Source organism: Hylaeus anthracinus, unplaced genomic scaffold (genome assembly GCF_026225885.1).
Source record: "Hylaeus anthracinus isolate JK02 unplaced genomic scaffold, UHH_iyHylAnth1.0_haploid 11985, whole genome shotgun sequence".
Classification (NCBI taxonomy): Eukaryota; Metazoa; Arthropoda; class Insecta; order Hymenoptera; family Colletidae; genus Hylaeus; species Hylaeus anthracinus.
Window position 1 is genome coordinate 4,125,101 of NW_026534333.1, and position 22,804 is coordinate 4,147,904.

Here is a 22,804-nt window from a genome sequence, read left to right on the forward strand (position 1 = left end):
GAGAGAGGCTGCGCGGAGGTAACGTCAAGGATCAGTTTGAAACGTCTCGCGATTTCCGTGTAGACAAGGTCGAGCAGCGCTCGGTCGATAGCTTCTCTCGTAGCCTTGGGTCGCATCGTACATTCATATTCAAGCTCCGTTCACTTCCTGGCCACATGGCGTCACGGCGCGACATTTTCGATATTTTTCGTCGCGCTGCGTTTACTTTTCTCTCTCTGATTCCTCGCCGAGGGCGAACGATTCCACTACACGAGGAAAAATATCGAAAGCCTCGCGTTATTCGACCGCCACTCCCGTATTACAGCGATTTCTGTATCCGAATCCAGGTTTTTATCCTGTCACGTTAATCGTATCAATCGCGGTGAATTTACTCGAGCAAGCGAAAACGGAAAGCGGCTTCGAAATTTGCTGAAACGGGGAGTCGCGTGTCGGTTGTATCGCGTTGCAAATTTTCGACTCACCTTGCATCCTTCGCAGGAGTGTACTCCATAGTGAAAACCGGACGCCTTGTCCCCACAAACGCGGCACAACACGGTGGTCCCGTCGAATTCTGCAATGGAAGAGAAAAAGAATTACGCTCGGTTTCGCCGTAGGTGGTCGCGCGACGTGTGCACGCTCTCCACGTGGCGGAGAGCGCGCGTCAGGGAGAAAGGTGGGAGAGAAAGAAGAACACTTTCTCCTCTCTCCGAGGCGAGTTACAGCATCGCCGTGTTACAACTTTCTGCTTTCACTCGGCTGACACGCAGCTCGATTCTCGGTTCACGGTGATCCAACGATCTGGACCCCGTGCATTAACGGCGATCTAATTCTAACACGACTAATCCGCGAGGCTCGATCACCCAAAAACGCGGGGGAACGAGGCACAAGTGTCGTTTCGATGGGTCAAAGATAGACGTCAGCTTCGAATCGTACCTATGTTCAATTCGGGCTCCGGTTTCGCCGACGAAACAGTAGAGTCCATGGTAGGCATGTTGGGGCTGAGATGATGGGGCAACTGGGCCACGTGATAAGCCCCAGACATGCCCTGAGAGACGCAGGACATGCGCGACGCAGCGAACGCGCGCGAACCATGCGACGAGATGTTCGAAATCGGCGATTCTGGTGCCGGGGACGTCGCCACTGTTGCCTGAGCACTGCTATCCGGCGTCAGGATCATGTTTGCAGTCGATGTCGTCGCGTACGAATCCCGAATAATTTAAAATCTTCGATCAACCATCCACTTGGCACGGCACTGCACTGAGCTGGGGACCGACATCAGTCCACTGACTCAATCACAAACTCACTGATCGATGTCACGTATATATCAATGATAATCCCTCGTTCTCTATCTCTATATCTGGATATCAGTTTTTGGTAACCTCCAACTCGAGCACAAATCCACGCGATAACCGGACAAACTCGTAGCAATCACTGTGAACGTCGAGTCGAGATCCTACCCAAAGCGAGGGCAGGTGCGTTCTGTGCCAAGCGATCGACACCTCCTCCGTGTTATACCGAGAGGAAGACAACCGGGTGTACACGAGCGAGGAAGGAACGAACGAAACGAAAGAGCGCGGATGGAAGGCAGAAGAGAGAGTGAAAGTAAGTGTTCGCTCGAGGGAGGTTCGCGTTGGTCTGACTGGAGTTCGGCGCTGCCGAGTGTTGGTTACCTGGGGGCCGTGCAGCCCTTACTCGGAGCGACGCCGGTGGAGGGGAGGGATTGATGTGGCTGCCTGCTCGCCAGGCTGCCTCGACCATCTACAATGTCTACGCCCTGGCTACCTAGTATGTAGTAGAGGACACACAGCGCACCGGTGTGCTCTTACAGAGCCCCCCGAGAGAGTTCATCGTATTTTCAATGCTGGAGGTCACTGACAACCGGCTGCGGGCCCAGGCACCGGCGTCACAGGCCCAACCAATCGCGACGCCGCTCGCTGGGCCGCGTGCCCACGCTATTGGCTGACGCTTATCCCCACCGGTCCCGCGGACCTCTACCGGCGGGCTCTCCTTCCTCCCATCGGAGGAAGTTCATCGGCCGAAACCTTGACTGAATTACCCCGCAGCAGCGGCCAAGGCCATGCGCCCTCTCGCTCGAGCCAACCGCGAGACCGTAGCTGGTCGTTTCGCCTTCTGCCTTTCGTTCCTTCTCCCTCTAACCTTGCCGGCTTCCTCCCGGCCTCTCTTCCGCCACTATTCTTCCGTCTCTCTTCCACCAGACCGATCCATCCTCTGCACCGCGATCATCCGTCTCGTTCTCGCCGATTCATTCCCCTTGCGCTATTATTTTTGCTGCCGGTTATCGCTTCTCTTTCGCACGATTGTCGCGCGTCGAACGCGTTCGATTCGGGGAGAGTTCGTCAGGGGTGCGAGCCTCTCCGCGGAGTACCGCGCAGGGGGCTTCGATTGCTTCTGGTTTTAACAGAGTGCGAAAGGTTCGCGAGTTTGGCCACTGCGCGGCCTAAATGATAACGATTTCACATGGTGCTTTGTCGATTTTTACCGTGGCTTGCAATTTTGTTGTAGGATACCATCAGGTTCAGGTCAAAGAGGAGTTATTGCTTCCAAACAAGATCTCTGTGAAATAATTCATATTTCACTCGTTTCAAAGTTGCATGTGCTTAGTAATTTCGTAAAAGAACATTACTTCTCGATCCTATTCGACCCCTTCAGATTTTCCAATTTTAATTTTCTACCCAATTTTCACGGTATTGTTTTGTCTTTATTAACGCGATCGTCACTTTTCATTCCGCTTGCGTGAAACGTAATGAGAGACAGAACGATCGAAGGACGATAGGCACGTGGGTACTCGAGTGCAGAAAACGTGATAGCGGTTCGATGAACTCGCTTCGGCGAGCTGCCTCGGTTACACGCTCGCGCGAAAACTGTCTCGGGATTTCGGATTGTGTTTGCCATTTACTTTAGCGTCCCCGTGACTAGGCCATCGCTGGTGGAATTTTACGGCTGCAGGCGGATCGGTTTACCGCTGATCGAGTAACTCGCGGCCCGATTCGCCTCGACCGCGCAGCAATTTCTGCTCGCGTAAAGCGCGGGAACGCATCCGATAAAATATTCTTTCTTCTTTTCGAATCTTTTTATCGTCGGTACTGTTCGAAGTACCACGAGGAAATACAGGAAGTAAAATTTTTTCAGAACGGCTTTAGAATTTTATTTGTTAGTAGAATAAAAAAAATCGGATATATTCCATAATATTTTTGTTTCGTTAAAAAATAAAATCCTGAAGTTCTCTTGGAAAAACGCTTTACCACGAAGCAACGAGTCCTATTTATCTATTCTGTACACGATACATACCCTATGTACAATGATTGTCAATTGTGAAAAGCGTGACAGTTAACTTAATTTGCGGTGGCTGCAACATCACCTTAATTTAACTAATAAACTTTACAGCTTTACGCCAACAAGCTAATTGCTGTTATTTGTCTATTCGTTATTCTACAATAGACGTGTTGTCCTTTTTCTTTACTTAGACAAGAACATTTTCACGAGTTCCTAGAATGGTATTAGTTTATATTTGGGTGTAGCTAAATAGGGTTAGCAGGTCTCTTCGGACAGTGACCTGAATACGCAGGGGTTAGCGAGAATGAGACCAGGCAATTAAGCTATATTGACGGACCCATTGTATACCTACTCTTATGGTTATTGAACCAATCCTAATAGCCTGCTTAACAGATGCCACCTAGTATCGTATAAGAGGAGCTATTGAACCGATTAGAGAAATTTCATTTAATTTGATGATTTATAAATGTACCGTGACTCTTAATTTTTGGTAAAATTTGTAAAACAGTAAAACAACGAGAGTCTCAGTTTCTGTTGGCGAATATTTCAGCCAGTGGACTGTATTTTTCTTTTAATATATGAACGTAATAATTCATATCCAGCGAGTTTCCTGGAAGCGGGTTCTTGAGGCGTGTATAATGTATCGTTTGGAATGCATCAAGTAGCATTTGTGATGATTCCGAGTGTTTTCAACTGAAACCTCTGCAGAATTTTAATTTCGAGTGCCAAGTTTCAGTCTCGGATATTAGCCGAAGTTACTGTAACTTTGCAAATGAGCAGCTCATTTTTTAATTTCTCGAGGAATCTTTTTTCCTGGACAAAATCCTACTCCAACATTTTTTCTGTATTTCCTGTTGTCCTTTTAGGAGTGTCCTTCGCCGAAACGCCTCCGCGACGTTCGCTCGTTAGCATCCAATCAATTCCCGAGGATCAATAACGTCACGATTAATTGCTTGTCGTGTATTTCCGCGCACGATTTATCGCGGCCGGATTGTTCCCTGCCTTCTGGTCCCATTGTTAGGGCCACCTACGCTGGTTGGTGTATCGCTGCCACCTGTCGAATGACTACCGCCTACTCATTCTGTAACACGCTCACCTTTGAAACTTGCAACGAGGATATCGAGACGAGACAAAGACCTGACGACTAGATTACATACGACGTGGCTGATTCTATAAAGACAGCTTAAATGTCTGCAATTTTGCCATGGACCCTTATAATCCATCCAAGTGCTAACACGTTCTTTCAAATTTTCTTTCTCTTCTATTCTTTAGATTGTGATCTATTTATTCCTTTATGCTTCGCTTGGCCTGGATCTATATTTTTATACTCTTCAGTATAAATACCGTTCGCTAGCTAATTTTTATAGTCCTTCTCGTGAAGTCGTTTCGAAATGTCATAAAATGGCTATGAAAGGTGACGCATTCGTGTCTCGATGGCGTTGCTAATTACTTCGTGAGAAGTTTGTCAACAATTTTTGCCACTTCCAAACGATATCTATTTTCCAACGACCAATCAGAGAAAAACCATCACCGAAAGGAAGCTCTGCTCGGAGATTCCTATTTCTAGCTAACCCATCCCGGGAGATGAAAAGGGGGAGCACCCAAGTGTCTTCCGGATGGAACCGGAAGTATCTCTCATTGTGGAGACGCGATTCCCCTAAAAACGTGAGGTAGAGCGCGGAAACTCGATATTTTGCTGAAAAACCTCGAGCACGATCCCCTGAGAGCGAAAGGGTCGGCCACAATAAACTTGGAAACCCAAACACGAGTCCCCTCAACCCTTGCGCGGTCGCGCAACCCTTTGGCCGTGGCACCGGGCACTCGTGAGGTCGCTCCCTTAAACGTTCGCTGTCGATATTTTTTTCCATCTCGTTTGCCGGCTTCGCCGTTTATTGCTGCTTCGTAAACGCATAAACGTAAACTTTCTCTGCTGTGTGTACGCGAGCCTTCCATAGAGGAACCAGGGGTGTCGAGGCTGCTTAACGGTCGTTCACGACGGCCGTGGTGTCACGAGACCAGCCTGGAAGTTAACGTTCGCCATCATCTACGCAATAATTTATTTTCATGATTTTATGGCAGCGCTATTACGACCACTGACCCTGTCCCTCGACACTCCGTAGTCGTCGTCGACCTTCTTCGCCCGTGTCGATTGCTTTTTTCACTACTGTCCTCGCTCGTTTATTCCTTTGTCCTCGTTCGGCCAAGCCGGGTCGCTTTCAATTAGAATACACCGGCGAGGCTAGCTCCTCGCCGAACGATTTTTCGCTTCTGGAGCAAACGACGCGCCGAACGATCGGGACGGGGAATCCGCGGCCTTCTCCCTGCGATCTTTTGCCATACTTCGTCGACTGTCTGCAATTTTTCGATCGTAAATTATGCGATCTTTAGAGGTGTGCGGTTTGGGTAACCGAGATGCGAACTGAAAAGTGTTGCAGTCGTTCGAGGGTTCACCGAACAGATATTAATTTATATTCTGGTATGGTGAGGATAGGTAGTAATCTGACCGTGAATACTTTATTGAATATGTACATTATATTGCTCAGGAGCTCGTGCAATTATTGCGCAGGTATGTAACTCATCTCATGAATGCCTTATAAAGATGTCTTAATAGTAGTAATTACATTGAAATGGTTATTCGTAACAAAATATATATTCAATGAAAAATCACACATAATAAAAGGGTAAACTCTTTTCATAATAAGCTTAAATAAACTTTTTTCCAAGAGTTTCCATCGTACTTCTATTTGCCTCGATACGAATTCCTTTTACTTTCCTTCCGTTTGCCCAACACTTTCCGCGAGCGGAAACATTGCGGACGAGAGCTGTTACATAAATTTTTCTGGGTAAAAGAGCGACCCATTGCGTATCTGTAAGGTGTCGGGCGCAAAGTTGGACAGGCCTCGAGCATAATGGCCGGCGACGACGGAGGTCAGACGGAGTCGTTTCCTTGAAATCGGCTAGCGACCTGCAAGCGATACCCATTTATATGCAACGAATACACCGTGGCCCTCGCGTGGCATCTAATTTTAATCGGTCGGTGTAAAGCGATCGCACGTGTCGGCATCATCGGACTCCAGCGAAGAATCGGTGAAAACGTGCCGCGAAGAGAGAGGCGGAGGACTAATGCCTCCCGACGACAGGATACAAAGATTCGCAACGATTCCCCCTAACCTCGCGAGAATCTTCTCAAATCATCCGTCGGGTGCTTCACGAGGAAGTGGTTGCTTCGTTTATTACAGTACCCTCGACTTAAGTGGTTACCCGGGACTAATTACGTCAAATATCGCGGGTCTCGTACCATTGTTCGGGTAAACTAATTATAACGATCGCTATAATTAATTCGCTTTGTTAGATTCAAATTAATGTGAAATTGAATATAAATAGGGGGCCGTCGGGTTTGTTTGGTAATATCGTTGGATTCTCTGGGTATAGGTTCTTTTTTGGGCATGGTTAAATTAGTTATTAGCTTCTGGGAAAATAGTAACAGTAATGCGAGATGATCTGCGCGGCATTAGTGTTCATTTTTGTTACTTTTATTGTGGAGATTTGGGATTAAATCGAAACGTAGATTAATAATGAAACACGAGGAAAACTGTTTCTTCTACATAAATCATAAAACCCTTAAAAATAACTGTGTGATCGATTAAAAATGTATTCGACAGAATAAATATTCGAATGAATATTTAAACTCCGACCCAAATCCAAATGTAGATCGAAACCAGAATTCTTATGGAATTAGAATAACATTAGAGGAGTTCGACGGTCGCGCAATGGCCGCGTCGTGTCCAACAATGAGAAGGACATCGCGACGAACGCGACTGCGTGCCGCATCGGCATAATCTATCGCGCCTCCTGAGAAATTTATACAAACGGCTACTCGCCCGATGGTCGACGACCTCTCGCAAAGAAAGAGTATTAGTGAATTCATCGTCATCGTCTCGCGTGTCAGTTCTTCCACGAATTTCGAGGTTCGCTGCGTCATATTTTCCTGCATCGGCCACTGATTATGTTAATCGAACTTTTGTTTGTTTCGTCGAAGGAATGTGGCTACTTTTTTTTTTTTAACGTTGCTAACGGTACGACTCAACTTTCCTCGAACGCAGCAATTTGAATAATAAATAAGCTGTTTGATACGACCTATTAGCAAATCAATAATAGTCCTTACAAACGTGAATGGATTTATCGAGTCATTATCAAACCAAAGCAATCCGTATCTCTAAATTTCACTTTAATATGGTATATTCTTGAATTTTAAAAGATTAAAACCTATCGCTATTGCTCACTTCTAATTTAAATAAGTACTTCCATTTGTACACGTACGATTAAACGAAAGTAAATTTCCACTAAACCAGTAAACTAAAATTTAATCGATTTAATCAGCCAAGGATGCAGATAACCTCGATGAATCATTTTCTATCGCGCTGTTAAGCACAGCAACGCGCGAAGAAATGAATTGTTACAAAGAAGCCTAATTATCCGCGTCGAGTTTTTGCGCTGAACGACCGCATCCATTAGGCGAGTCGAAGAAACAGAAGAATCGTCGAGAAAGCTGGAACAACCGGGGCTCCACGCCCGCCTAAACTTTTTTTTTCCGACGAGCATCGTAACAGCGAAGCCAGCGACGCGTGCAGAGGCGAAGATAAAAATGTAACGAGCCAGAGCATAATTAGAAGCTATTTTCACGCGGCAATGGAGGCTTCATTGTCTACCTTGCCGTGTCCTTGGCACTGAACGTCCGGTCGCCGACCGACGTTTTGCCTTCGTCGACAGCTTCCTAGATCGTCGACGCTTGGTAACTGGAGTGCTCACGTTCCAACGTATCGTCGACCTTGTGGAAAACTTATCGAACTGTTCAAGGAAACGCAGCGTGAGCTCTCTCGGACGTTCCATTTGGTCGACGCCATACGATACGTTTCGTTACATCGGCGTGTGTCGGTGGATCGTTCGTTACGTTAAACGAATTCTTAGCAACCAGAACTACACGTTTGCCTATTGCCTAGACGGAAGTAACGAACCTTCGATCGTTTTCAGAATGGTATTTTTACTTTTATTACTGGAACTTTCTTACCTATTGATTCCGTTGGTAGAGACTTCAACGCCAAGATTTCTGCATAAGCGATATCGAGGCATCTCGAGCGAAGAGAATTCCTTATCTCTGAGCAATACTATTTTTTACTTTATACAATTCATTTATATTCGAATATAGATTTCTTGTTTCGAGATTCATAAATTTAGAAAAATGTTTCTTTTGTCACATAATGTCCGAACTAACGAATTCTTCGGTTTCTGGAGAAATGGTTTCAGCAGTCCGGTCGATCAAAGTTTGTCGCCGTTGTCAAAATAAATTTCGTTTATTTTCATTCAGATTTCTGTTTCGATTCTCAGATTTATGAAAAGTTCATGTTTCATTTCACAAGTGGAATTAAACGCTCTCGAAGTTTGCCTCCGCAGTACTTTGTTTCTATGAATGATCATTGCTAGTTTGAGCATTTCAAATGAATTTCTTTGGAATAAAGCGAAGGTTGAATCTTGATCTACTTATCGTGCTTAAGTCGAGTCGTGCGTAATGCTTGAACCAAACGTAACCACTTGAGAAGCTGAGTGTCTAAATTTCCGGGCCCTATGCCAACGAGAGTACCACAACATAATTTAATTACATCAATGCCTCGCGTCTCGAGCACCACCCATGGAAGCCCACGAGGTCCACAAGAGAACATAAATGTCGCAGTGTAAGCCGAGAGTCTTGGTTGAGTAGCATTAAACGTAACTCGTACGTCGCGATAAGCTTCCACGAGCCATAAGTCACTTCAAGAGTTCACAAAGGGTGGACCAAAAGTGGAAGTGGAGTAAAGATGTTGACCTCGACGGGTTATTCGAACACTTTCCTCTGCTTTAGTTTCTATGGAGGAATGGACGATTGAGATCCGAATTTTAACAACCTTAATTAAAGAGGGGAGCGAGATTGTAGAGACTTCAAGGAGTTCACGTGACTCAAAAATATGTGTTTTCTCAATCATTCGAGACCCATTCTGCTTTACTTTTACGTGCTAAGAAATAGAAGCGATCTACGATTTTACGGCTTCGCTTCAGCTGGTGATTTCAACGCCTAGATTTCTGCACAAGCGGGATCGAGGCACTCCAAATGACGACGATGAATAATTCAATTATTTCATAACGAGATTGTTGCCTTCGTTTGCTTCCATCATCAGAATTTTTAAATTCTATTAAATCTTCTAAATTCATAGAGGGCCTTTTATTCCTAACGAAACCTGTGAACTCCCCAAAAATGGTACAAGACTCTCAACCGTTTCTACCACCTACGAGATCACCCAAAACGTGAAATTTTTCAAAACAGTTACCAACGAAGCAAGGTAACTCTCGCAAGGTAACTGTCACAAGAGTGTACCGACCAGAAATAATCGAGTTTCAGGCATCATCGAGCTTTTCGATGGCGAGGTCGATGCGCCAATCCGTTAACGCTGCAACGCGATTAAAGATGGCGGAGGGGGAGGTCGTGCGAGCCCCTAGCGGGGCCCTATTGTCCCCGCGGTCCGTTCTTTCGTGAGAAAGAACCAAGAAAGATTACATATAGCGATAATAAGGTGGTAATCTCGCGAAGGTGCATGAGGCGTGCAGAAAAGAGAACGGTGCCGCGATGTTCTTGCGGTCTCGGAGCGCACCCGTTGCATTGCTGCTACCACCGCTGCTGTTGCTGTTGAGGTTGCTGTTGCTGTTGCTGCTGCTGCTGCTGCTGCAGCAGCAGCAGGTTCAGTGACATCAACGCACGCATGTGCGTGACGCGACGTGCGCACCGTTATGCCCATAGCTTGCCCTATAGCGCCCACTGCGGAAGTATAACCATATACTTGCTGGCACGCCGTGTGCGCGACGATCGACGCCCGATCTACCTGGACGACCGCCTCGTTAGGCTCCCAGTTTTCATCGTTCGTTAGGATCGACCGTCACGACCGCTCGGAACCGTCCTATTGTTTCAGAGCTCAGTCGGCTCTGGGCGATATGTAGATTAATGGGATAGGAAGCTTTCGTGCGAGGGAACGTTAATTTAACGTGTATCGAGGGATTATAAAGGTGTATATACTTCACTTGTATTGGTTTCTATTCTTTTCTTTTTTTAGGATGGAATTGTGCTATTCGTATTATAAGAAAGCTTCTGTATGTTCACTGATTAAAGGATTTTCAGTGGCACAGGAATTATTATATATGTTGAATTTTCATCTTTCAGTCACGAGATTGTACTAATTATATGAGGTACAAAGAGTAATCGGAAGAGATTAATTTAAAAAATTTGAATTATTATCTCATAGGAGAAAGGAAGTAAAAAGGAATCGAGTTGTTAAGGTAGTGGCCCTCAATTCACACGAAACGAATAAAGCACACCGCGTGCCTCTCAGAAACACCTGAAAATAGAACAAATAGAAATTCCAATTCCTCCAAGTTCTAAAGATAATTGACATCAGATGAATGGAATACGTCATATTCTCAAAATTGCCCAGAGAAATTGGAAGAAAGATATACCTAATAGCTAATGTTGCTTGCTACAAAAATCACCAGAATCTGTAAAGTTCTTCCAGAGGCGTCTAGAGACCAATGAAGCGACGTGCAGCGGTTCGAAAGCGATCCGAGAGCTCTCGTTTTCGGAGCTCTCGATGAGTTAATTCCATGGGCAAGAGGCGAGCAACCGCGAGCTCGCCGAACCCGTTCGGTGCCGTTGACACAGATCCCGGGCCAGCGCGGAGATATGATCGGGGACACGCGTCGCATGAAAAGAATTACGCCAACGGAGTGCAGCGTGCATCCTAATGCCCGTGCAGCGGGTGCGAGCACGTTGCCCGCCAGCTGCTCATCCACGCCCACCGAAACCTTCCGTCTTCCTACCGTCGCTTCTCTTTTTTTCCTTCGCGCTTCTGTTAGATATTTTTTTTTTTTTTTATTATTTCCTTACCGGCCAGGGAACTGACTTCCTCGCGCCGAGCCTGCTGGAAGGACCACAGTTTCGTTCCTTCTCGTCTCCGTTTCTTTCAATCGATTCCAACGTGACCATTGCCTCTTTGTTTTATACTTAGTAAGTTAAGACAGATTTAGACCCAGAGGCTCGCCTATAAATAGACCAGGTTCAGCACTTTCGCAAGTGAATCAATTGAACTAGTTCTAGAAAAAAATCGGGTACATCAGTCAATTAGCTATTAGCTAACGTGGATCCAGAGATAGACCGGGTATCTCTGTCCACTCATCCCTCGAGCGTGAGTTACGGTTATTTATAGACGTATGTTTCAATTGTTTTTTGTCTAGATTATTTCTACGTATCTTTATTTATCGAGACTTGTAACTGTTACGTTTCAGAAATGTCGCAAGTAACGAGGCGACGAATAAATTGTTCTTGAATATATTAAATATAATAAGTATTACCCAAAAATTTCATCTAACGTGCTCAATATTTGTTTCTTGAAATTGTAAATCACAATCTATACTATTCTCCGAAATATGTTCGATTTGGAAATGTTACGATAGAACTCGAATCGAATTCCAAGCCTCGATGATCATTAATATATTATTGGCGAGGGAGTTTGCCAATGGAGAATCGCTGGAGCGATACAGGCAGCGACGAAAGAAAAATGGAAAAAGTAATTTCCCTGCTGGCGCCTGCTCGTTGCAGGTCGGCCGATGGACGACTTGCGCCGCGACCTGCAAACCGAGGCAAGGAGGCCGTTCGATCACCTTGTTGCACGCGCTGTACATGCATCTCCGACTAGTTTCTCCATTACAGTTTCATTTGGTAATACATAGTCATGCGAGCGCATCTGTGCATCGTGAAACTGGGGATAATTGAAATGAAACGGTCACGGTCGTCGCTCCAAATATCGTAGGCTACCTTTTCAGGAAGAAGAATGGAAAATAAATACGCATATCGAAACTACTTATCGATGATATTTAAAAGAAGAACATAAAATTTATGTGTATGAACATAATCAAAGTGGTAATACGTATTTAATAAAAATGAGACAATCGGATCCAAATTCAAGCAATACTCGATAGCAATACTCGAGCAAATAAAAAAAAATGTTTTCGTAAAGAAGAATACAAAATAAATATGGACATTGAAGCGACTTATTAATGATGTTTAAAATAAGAACAGAAAATTTATGTAAAACCTGAAAAGCACAGAAACATCGTACGTTACAAATTGCACAGAATCAATGTACACGATTTTCTCGATTGTTATTTGGGAAACGCTGGCTGAGGAAGAGGGCCAATCTTTGTCCCCGATTTTCACTTTCCATCGACCGATTCCCAACGAAATCCGCCCGAACGAAACGAATCCCGGGCGCGGAGCGTATAGGCCGAAAACCTGATCGGTGGTTTCTCGTGATTCAACAAGTAGCCGGCGTGGCTGGGCGCTGAGGAGGCCGTGTGGCCGGCCGCCTTCTCGTTTCTCCTCGTTTTTCGCGATTAATCGACAGAGGAAAAAGCGGTTTACCGCGACCGACGACGGAGAGGAGGTGGAACGAAGCGCGCTCGCTTGTAATCGACTCGAAGTGGCGATGCGAAGCAGGCCACTTCGGGGCCGCGGCTAGTGGCACACGTTCCACCTCCTCCCTCTTCGTCTTCGTTTCACCTTTGCGTTGGTCCCCTTTTCTCCGTGCATCCAGTTCTAATCTCTTTTTGCCGCGGGTGTCTCGCTGGTATCCCGACAATGACGCTTTCGTTGAAACTCTCTGGGAATCGCCAAGGGGGAATCGAGCTGTTGGTCGTCGACCATCCTTCGCGCATGGGGATCGCGCGTTTCGACCTTGCCACCGAGAGTGCAATGGAAACTCGAGGAAAAGTATCCTCGAGACCCTTGGTGAATGTGGTTGTCTCAAGTAGAGGATTGAAATTCGTATTGGGATAAAGATCACGATTGGCGTCTTCGTAGTCAAGTTTTAGTTTGTTATTTGTTCGATAGAAATCTGAGTTTCATCCGTGGAATGGAATATGTTATAACGAAGGGAATTAAGATGTGAGTCTATGGTATGAAGTCCGTTTCGCGATGTATCGCTCGAAATAAGCCTCGTCTAATTTTGTGGCCACGTGCAGAGCGAGTACGGGGAACTCAGCTGGTGATTTCAATGCTCAGTCACCTTTCCAATGCTCAGACACGAGCGAGAGCGGGTCACTTCAAGTCTAGGAATTCGATCATTTGTTCTCGCTGCTCCTTTGAGAGACTGGTATGTATTTAATATAATTCCTTTGCTTACTTTATGAGTGTTTTCATCTTTTTGGGAAAATTCCGGAATTTATAGAAAGCCTTTGTTTTACCCTGCCATTCATGCTGCCACTACGGGCAGCGAGAATTACAATGAGAATTCCTTTGAATGTCTCTGAATATTTATGAATAAAGGTGAAAACGTTTGTATCCACTTGTCCACGTTAACATACTAAGAAAGATCTTCGGGTGGGGATATTATTATTACCATCGACATTACGCGCAATAATTACAGGAAATATGACCTGCTACGAAATGTTACGAACGAATAAACATTTAATTAATCAATTCCGGGAAGAAGAAGCCCCGATAACTGTACACTGTTACGAAAACATGCTCGCAAATAAGATGCATACATCGCCACGGTTCTCCTTGCGTTAACATTTTCCTGGTTCCCCGTCGCGAACATAAACAGTCATAAACGTAAACATGACAGTCATTTGTTATATTCCGCATTGTCATTGGGTATCGAGTGGACGCGCGTTTCGTTATTAAAATCGCGAAAAAATACAGTGGCCAGTAATTCAGCGAGCAATAAAGTTGTCGACGAATGAAAGAGGACATGTGCACGGTGAACCACGTTGCATCATCGTGATTCCAGGTCCGTAAAACGGGGCACAGGGATCGAGACGGCACGATGTCGGCGTTTAATCGCGCATGAGCGCGTGTACGGGCGCGCGTACTCGATTTGCATTCGCGTATTTATGCCCGGAGGAGGGGCGGTCTCGCGAGTTATTGATAATGGAATTATTTTCTTCGAATGGATTATAAAAACAAAAGATAAACTGTGAAATTAATTTAGTATTAGTACGTTTGCCATGGTGCTTAACCTGTTTCGAAACTGATCCGAAAGGTATTCAAAAATAGACGTAGCAAAACACTCGGAATATTACCGCCTAGATTTTCGAGAATACCACCCTCGAAAGGGATACAAAGCCAACCCTGTTGCTCGTCCCACACAATATCGGTCGTATATTAGTCCTAATCCCCTCGTGGCTTCCCGTTCGAATTTCACGCCGTTCGAAATTGCTATCGATCGCTTAACGGTTTATTGCAGTGCTTCTTAATTCGTAGAAGTGAAGCTGTAGCGTAATTAAACTTCGTCAGGACCTATCCAGAACAGTTCTCATACTGTCATGAACCACGCTGACTAATATTTATAGCATTTTAACAACAGCGATATTAATAAAAACCAACAGTGCTGCATTCCTGTGCTAGTTTCTGACTATTCGATCAAATGTGGACTACACGTATAAAATCTAGAGACGTATAGATTCCCACTGTGTCCCCGAATATTTAATATCATCCCTTGGAATAGATCCACAGATCCCAGAAGCCAAAATCTCTGGAATCTCATGCCTCGAACCCTAAAATCCCCCTAAACGTTTCATTTCCTCCTCGCCCAGTCCACAGACTACTAACTCCACGTTCTCAGGGTTCCCACTGTCCCCCAGTTTGAGGACCACTGGTTTATTGCGAATTTCAATCGACCGGCAGCCTGCACGAGACATCTCCGTCCATTGTCATTCGTTTCCAACGAACTGGGCTCCTCCCCTCCCCTGGTCGCATTATGAGCCCTAAAGGTACCTGCACTCCAACCAAGCACTAATGCGATTATAAGACGTTGTTTGTCATCGGCCGACGTGATTAGCCGACGTCTGTTTGCCGTCCACGGAAGGATTATCCAAAACAAACGGCCTCGACTGCCTCTCGGACCGACGCGTCGGCTACCGGCTCGTGGAAACCAAGTTCACCTCGATGGAAACGACGATACCGTCGGCATTGTCCCCACGGGAGCGATGGCTGGTCGTGGTCTACGGAGATTTAAACGTAATTGGGAGACAATGGCGGACTCGTTATATTGCGGGAATCCTCGTGGGCGGGACGCGAGTCGGGAAAGGGTTAAGAAGTCAATCGGTCACGGAGGACACGCTCGTAAATTCATCGCTCGCGGGGCTCGTCGCTTTGCGTTTCACGGCAGTCGGTCACTCGTTTTACGAGTTCCGAGGGGATGAACGCGACCGTGGACAATCGAGCGTGAATAATCGCGAGACGAGAAACGGCTACTGTTCTCGTACGGTTCGGGAAAAGGTCAGGGAAGCGAGCAACCGAGGTACCTTCATCGAGAAAACGCTAAACGATTGGACAGACTAAAATAATTCATCGGGTATTAATAAGACTCATTCGGTATTAGTAAAAGATTTTAACGGGCGATCATCAATCACTCGACGAGTTTGAATCGTTAAGCAATCCATCGAGGGACGATCCTACGCGGAAGTTGCGGACGACCTTGCGTTTCGGCAGCGACCGCCCCTAAGGCCGTTTAGGCTGTACGTGATGAATCGTTCGAGGCTACGGTCGATTTCACGGGTTCCTCTTACTCGGGTCGTCGAGTCGTTTGTGTGACAAATACAAAGACAAAATAGGCACTCTGCGCGGAGATTACGGTCGTAAACCATTATATTGATGAACGGTAGTAACATTATTGCACTCCATATTTTATTTAGAAATAGTGATCAAACGTCAGAGAGATTGTTTCATCGTATTTTCGCTGTGAAATTATTCAGAGGAATTTTATTTAGGTACGTGGAATATTTAAATGCAGTGAAATTAATTAATCTTCGAGTACGTGTGATATTTTTATGACATACTGTGGTTTTATTTCGGAGGACTATTTAATTATAGTAAAATCATTCGTTCGTAATTTCAAGCATTTCTAAAATAATGGTTGGAATATAAGTTTGTAGTTTAGACAAATATTTGGTACGATACTTCTGTTATGTAGATACTGTAATTACATTTAAAAGTACTGTTTAATTGTAACGAAAATAATTCAATCCCATCTTCAAGCATCTCTAAAATAAAATTTAAATAAAAACCGGAGTAGAAGACTGTATTGCAGAAATATATTTCACACCATAATTTCACTGTACACCGTAGTTTATATCCAAGTACCTACTATTTAATAATAATAATAATACATATTTAAGTACCTGTCACAACCGACCAGTAATTGACGTTGCCTACGCGTCGCCCTAGGCGTTAGCGGAGTACCTGAGGTTAATTTTCCCGCATTTTTCCCTTCGTTCAACGACTTAGACGCGTGTCCGCATAATTGTCATCCTCGTTACCATAAAAATGGTCAGCGGAGACAGTTTGAAGAACGAGCGGAGACCGATTTCCGCGTTGCTTTGATCCGATCCCGAGCAGCTCCTTCCGAGGCCGCGAGGAGGGGGGAAAAAGGGGAAGGAAGAAGAGAGGAAGAAGAGAGGCGATCTCCTCTGACGGTCATCGATCCCAGAACCGCGAGAAACCCTGAACGAGGCACGGTCCTTGAGCCGAAGCCGGAGACAATGAACGCCGACCGAGTCACCGTCCTCGGAGCGTTGACCCAGAGAACGAGTCCGCGAGGGATTAACGAGGCCTTTGCATAACCGGCCTCGCTCGATCGATCCTCGATCCGGGGAATCGTAACTCCCCCATTCCCAAACGTCTATTTCAAATGTCACGAACTGCTCGCGTTTCCCACCCATCGGAGCGGAAGTTTCTTCATATTCTTTTCCTTTTACGTTGCTATCATTTTTGGATATAGTCTTGTACGATCTTTTGGGATACGATGGCTTGGAGTGCCTCGTTGTTTAGATTGGGAAATCTGAACTTGGGAACGTGGTCCCTAGAAAGAGTTTAATTTTTGTAAAAACCTTTTCAACATCTTTCGTAATATATGTCTGAGAAAATGGTGATATCCTTTGGACTCCCTTAAACCTCGGGACTGTTTCTGCAAAAACTTCGCCAAAGTGATCGTCTGCCCGGTTCCCTCGTCAGTCGATATCCTTTCGCTGTAGATTAATCCCGGTTCGCGGTTCTACTCCCCAAAATGGCGAGCGAGGCCGGGGACCAGAACTCGCCCGGCAAAATTGCATCTCACGGACCGCATTCCCCCCGTTGCTTCCCCCTCATTTGCGTCGGGGAAGCGAGTTCGAGCGACGAGACACCCAATCGTCTCGGCGATCGCCACGTATGAGCGACGCAGGACGATCATTCCCAACCTGAAAGCCGGTGAGACGTCCAGACAGGAAGGGCGAGGAGATCTCCCGGGGAGCGAAGGAAAACGAGATCCTTCGGCTCGCAAGAAGAGGGCAGCTGGAGGTATCTGAGCTAGCGTGGAGGGTAAGCTCGGTCACGGGTGCATCCCGATGCGGTTGCCAAGTCAAAAGGCCTGGAACGTTCGCGCAGAACTCTCCTGGTAACCCACTCCGACTACTAACTCTATTTCGCTGGACAGAGCGTGCTATCAGCTGGGTTAACGTCTCAATCGTTGAACATTTTTTCGAATTTCAGGATTTAGTGACGAAGCGTTTCGAGATCTAATACATACGTAGGATTAAAAAGCTAAACATAGTGGAGCGAGGCAAAACGAGATGATCACCTAAAATTTGGATTATCCCCTACTATTAAATACAGGGATTGATGTTACAATTTGGAGGACTTGGTATTCACCTGGCTCCGTCGTTATACCAACGAGTAAATATTTTATCTGATTTACTTCATAGAATATAATTCTTTCTTGGACGATCTAGTCGATGACCATACCGATGAATGACCATATAAACTGTAGAAAGTATCAACAAATTCCCTAATGAACCCCAACAAAGACTGACGTACTTCAGAAGCATGCACAATTTTTCTCCCCATCTTCGAGCACGAACCACCCGCGAAATATCGAGAAATTAAAAAATCGAGTCAAGGAGAAATTTAAATTTGGACCTGTAGCAACGTTTCCCCCCCTTGTTGCATGGAATAGCAGACGGGAAAGTAAAATCGGTCCACGGACAAAGCGGCTCTATGCCACGAAACGAGGGAAGGAGTAGAACCTTCCAAGAGGTGTTCTAGGGAGGGATGGAAATAAAGAGCAAGAGAAAGAGAGGGCCAGGAGGTGGAGGGACGGCTTCCGCGAATGTTACGGGACTGCATAGCGACGTGGGAGTGTAGCGACTGCACCAACGCGCGTCTTGCACCGACATGCACGCACGTGCACACGCGCCGATCTTGGGAGTGCGCCGACCCCTACCAGCATGGAAAACGGTCACTGACCTCCCTCTTGGCGACCCCTCCCCGCCAACCCCGGGAGCTTTGCCTTTCGACGCCACCTGCGACGTCGCGAGGGTTGGCGATGGTGGCGTGGAAAAATCGCGATTGTACGGCTTAACGAGAGGGGTTGGTTATCGTCAATTGTTCCTAGGGAGGATCGTTAACCAACGGTCTCGGGACCTCGGGTCAATTTTGACCCTTATAGCGTTTGGATTTGGGACGAGTAACTTTGTTAGTGTTTAGTTCAACGATGCAGCTTTTATTTGTCGGTGAACTATAATTATAGTTTTCCTTTGACGCTCAGTAGATGATCTCGGCGTACTTTTCGCTATTTAGAAAAAGCCAAGGACACGTGTGCTCGAACCTTGGCGAACGTTGCTACATACGACCGAATTTCGGCGAACCAAAAGTAAGATCTTCCAGTTTAAAATAAAATAGCGAAGACGACTTTTGATACCTAAAATAACGATCGGAATCTCTTTATAACGATAGAATTGATAACATCACCGTTCAAGTTCACTCTTTTCTCGACTCCAATATCCTATTTATTACAAACACGCGTAAGAAAAAAAAAAAAAAAAAAACAAAGCCAAGAAACGAACGGCGACAGATTCATGCGTTCCGATCGATCCAGACGACCGACGCGACGCACCAGGACGCGGTTTATCTCCGTTTCCCAGAGATGCGAGCCCATTCAGCGAACAGCGATAAAGTATCGCGGGGTTGTCAACCCGTGAAAGAGCTGGGAAGCGGTCTCGCTTCGGAAACGCGAGGGGACGAGCTCGACGAGGCGACATGATCGACCATCGACCGTTAGTTGTCAAATAACGCTCGGGAACCGTCTAGCTATGATAATTCGCTATCGATCCAAGGTACGGAGACCAGTCACATCGGTAGCATTACGCCGAGTCCCAAATCGCCTCGATCGTGTCGCGTTCCGCAAACAAAATTCCCACCCAATGTAAGTTCAACGTTACACCATACGTTATACTATGGCTGAGCTTATAAATTTCCAAAACTCTCTTCGACACGCGCTCTGGCCCATTTACGGTCATCCAAATTTAGTTCTCCGCAGACCAAACCCGATCTAGATTACGCTCAACTTTGGAAAATCTCTTTCCATTCGCTTCGAGTCCGATAGAATTGAAATCGGAGGACTCGGAAGTGCTTCACTCGGAAGTGAAGGATTAATATCGTTAGACATATTCCTCGGACTTGATGGAAGGTGCCCCGGTGCACTCGGTCTCTGCCTTCCCCCCTCCCGTGGCTGGGCGCGTTAAGTGCACTTCTCGCTTCCCGGTGCATAGGAACGTTCGAGACGCGTCGTGGAAACGGACGGAATGGAATCGCGCGAATCGCGAGAGAACCGCGGAGGTGGTAGCGAAAGAGAGACCCACGGTCTCGCCGGTGAGGGGCACACGAGGAGGGGGGGGAGGGGGTGCGCGGTAAGAGCGCAGAAGAAAGATGGAGAAGAAAACGATGAAAGAAGACGCGACGCGACGGCCGAAGAAAGAAGACGAAGGGGGAAGAAAAAGAAGTGGGAAAAGACGAAGAAGAAGTAAAAGAGGGGAACGCATCCTCGGGGCCGTCCTAACGGTAGGGCGGGTCACTGCACGCGGCTACGCGAATGCAACTCTTTGCAGTTGCACCGCGAGCGTCGGCCAAAGACTTCGAACTGCAGCGTCGCACCGGTGCAATGCCCTACCTAGGTGTAACGCTCTCGGCTACCCTTGCACATTCTCGCGTCCTGCCTCGTCTGGCTTCTTCCTTCGGCCTTCTCTTCCTCTTTTTCGTTCCTCTTCCACCACCCTCCCCCCCCTCCCTCTCTCTCTCTCTCTCTCTCTCTCTCGCGCGCGCGCCTCTCCCCCGGGCTCAATGTAACCGAGTCCTTGAACTCGCTCGCAGGGAGGGTGACGTCTGAGAGGAGGAAGATACCTCTCTTCCTTCGGGGTTATTCTTTGCACCTGGTTGTCGCGCGCATCGGAGAATCATCTGCAAAGGGCTTTGATCTCTCGCTGCAAGCTGCGGCTCGGCCTCCTCCCGTTTCGCGTCTTCTTCTCTTTTGTTATTTTCGGACGGCTCGCTGACGACTCGACCGAATTTTAGACTCTCCGAGCTTCGCTTGGTCTTGTTGGGTGCGCGGATGACGCGCGCTTCCCTTCTTTTTGGGTCAATTGGAGCAGGAATAGATCAGGGATAAAACCGAGTGTTAGATCGTTTATACGGGTTAGTTTATGATGTACTTTCTAACTCCGAATATCCGCTTACGATGCTTATTTCGTGACGATACGACACGGAGGTCGGAACACGAGAGATCAACTCTACCGGTTCCTACACTGAGGAACATTTCAGGCAGACGTTCTAGGTCTGAGGTTTTTAGTCTAGTTCTGTTTTTAATACGAAAGACTCTCGTGGATCTTGAAGTCCTAATCCCTGGCTAGAATTTTTTTATAATTCTTCAGAGTTCCAAAGACTCTCTTAATTAAGTCGCGCTAGCCCTCAGGGGCTGTAGCTATGCTTTATCGTAGCTACGGTACGGGTTTAGCGATCCCGAAGTACCCGAGCTAGAGTGGTCGACCTACAATCGTCGAGGTACGAAATTCGTCGTATTCCAACGACGGTGCACTGTGCGTAACAGTACTCCTACGTCTCTGGGCTTAGAACGCATGCACACGTTCACACGCTTGCGTAGCGAGAGGTTACGTGCGTGCGTAAGAGCATGAATGACATAACGATCGTAGAGTCGTCGGGCGTCGACCCTGGGCCAGTGCACTACCAGCTCACCGCGTTCCCGCCAGCCTGTGCCTTTCTTACCAGAGACGATAATACCGACGCTTCCTGCTTCTAGTCTATCATTGTCTTCAAAAATGTCGCCGATTCCTCCATGGACTTTACGTTGCGCAACGTCGATCACCGCCGGCTGCTTTCTCTTTTCCCTCGCCCAAATTAATTTTCAGAATAGGGAGTAATCCTCGGTACGATAAGAACACATTTCTCGATTTATTTGTGATTCTATTTCACGACGTTTGGCTGGATCGATATTGATTTCGTGGTTTTGGAAATGGGTTTAGATAGGTGTTCTCCGTATGCGATGTGACGTTCTCTATTTTGATAAATGTTCCTCAGAATATTTTTTTTATACGTCTATGGTACATTTTGAATTCAGGGAGAAAGGGCAATCGAACTTTTCGATTGCGTTGATTGGGTTCTTCGTTCCATTAAATATTTCTCAAGGTACATTTTCTGATATGTGTATAATTGCATTTCGAAATACCTGTTTTAATCAACAACTCAATTTTGTATTTGTTCCGAACGAGTCATTTTCTTCATTTAGATCCCGATAGTCTTCCAAAAATGATCTCGATTCGGATGATGTTTAAGATTGCTCCAATTTCGAAAGCTGCAATTGCGCACACTGTCGATGGAACTTTTCGTTAAGGCGAGGAAATAATATAACGTTACGATATCGAAGTCGAACTTGGCGGCTAGCGTGCGCTCTTATAAAATTCTGACAGTGAACCTGCATAACAGTACTCTCGCGTTTCTACGCTTACGCACGCTTGCGTAAGAGTATGAATGACAAAGTCGTCGACCCGGGCCACTGCGTCACCGATACCCTCTCTGCTGAAAACGGTTCGTTTGCGAACGTTGTTTTGACTCGATCTTTACCGGAACTCTCGGAATTCTTGGCCGCGCCATTAATTTCTTATAATTACTTTTCTTAATTAGAAAATAGTGGAACTTTGCCGATTGCGAAATCGTACCTCGAAGTGATTCATTCTTGGCCATTCGAATCGAACGAAATTTACAATCCAAATCCAGGCCAAAATTTCCATCCCATCAAACACCTGAGAATATTCCATTAAATTGGAGTTTTTTAATGCGATAAATTTAGCATTTATTTCCCTAATTCCAATTAAATCGAAACGGAGCTATATGCAGTTCATTGTACGCAGATTCTACGGATGTTTACGATCACGAGGTCTCGTTAATTAATACTCTTGATTCGTTGTCGAAAAACTCGGCTCGTTTTCGTCCGTTCGACGTGTCGTTTCGAGCTGACTATTGTTTTTCTGAACCACATCGCCCAAAGTTCGTTGCCCATGCCCGTGTAGCTGCGCAGTTTTTTGCTAGGTGAACGATCTTAGGCGTCATCGACCATATCCTGTGTGTACG

At 46.2% G+C, this 22,804-nt stretch overlaps 1 protein-coding gene across 3 annotated transcripts in view; it reads right to left on the reverse strand.

Annotated features, from left to right (window-relative positions):
- LOC128887112 (nuclear hormone receptor E75-like) overlaps positions 1-22,804 on the reverse strand; it is a 96,512-nt gene that overhangs the window by 17,969 nt on the left and 55,739 nt on the right. For 2 of the 3 annotated variants that reach the window (XM_054142610.1, XM_054142611.1), the window contains exon 2: positions 462-550. In XM_054142610.1, coding sequence (XP_053998585.1) covers positions 462-550 — 89 coding nt within the window. Of the gene's footprint in view, positions 1-461; positions 551-912; positions 1,495-22,804 lie in introns of those variants that run through there. The other variant, XM_054142609.1, reaches the window with a different exon arrangement.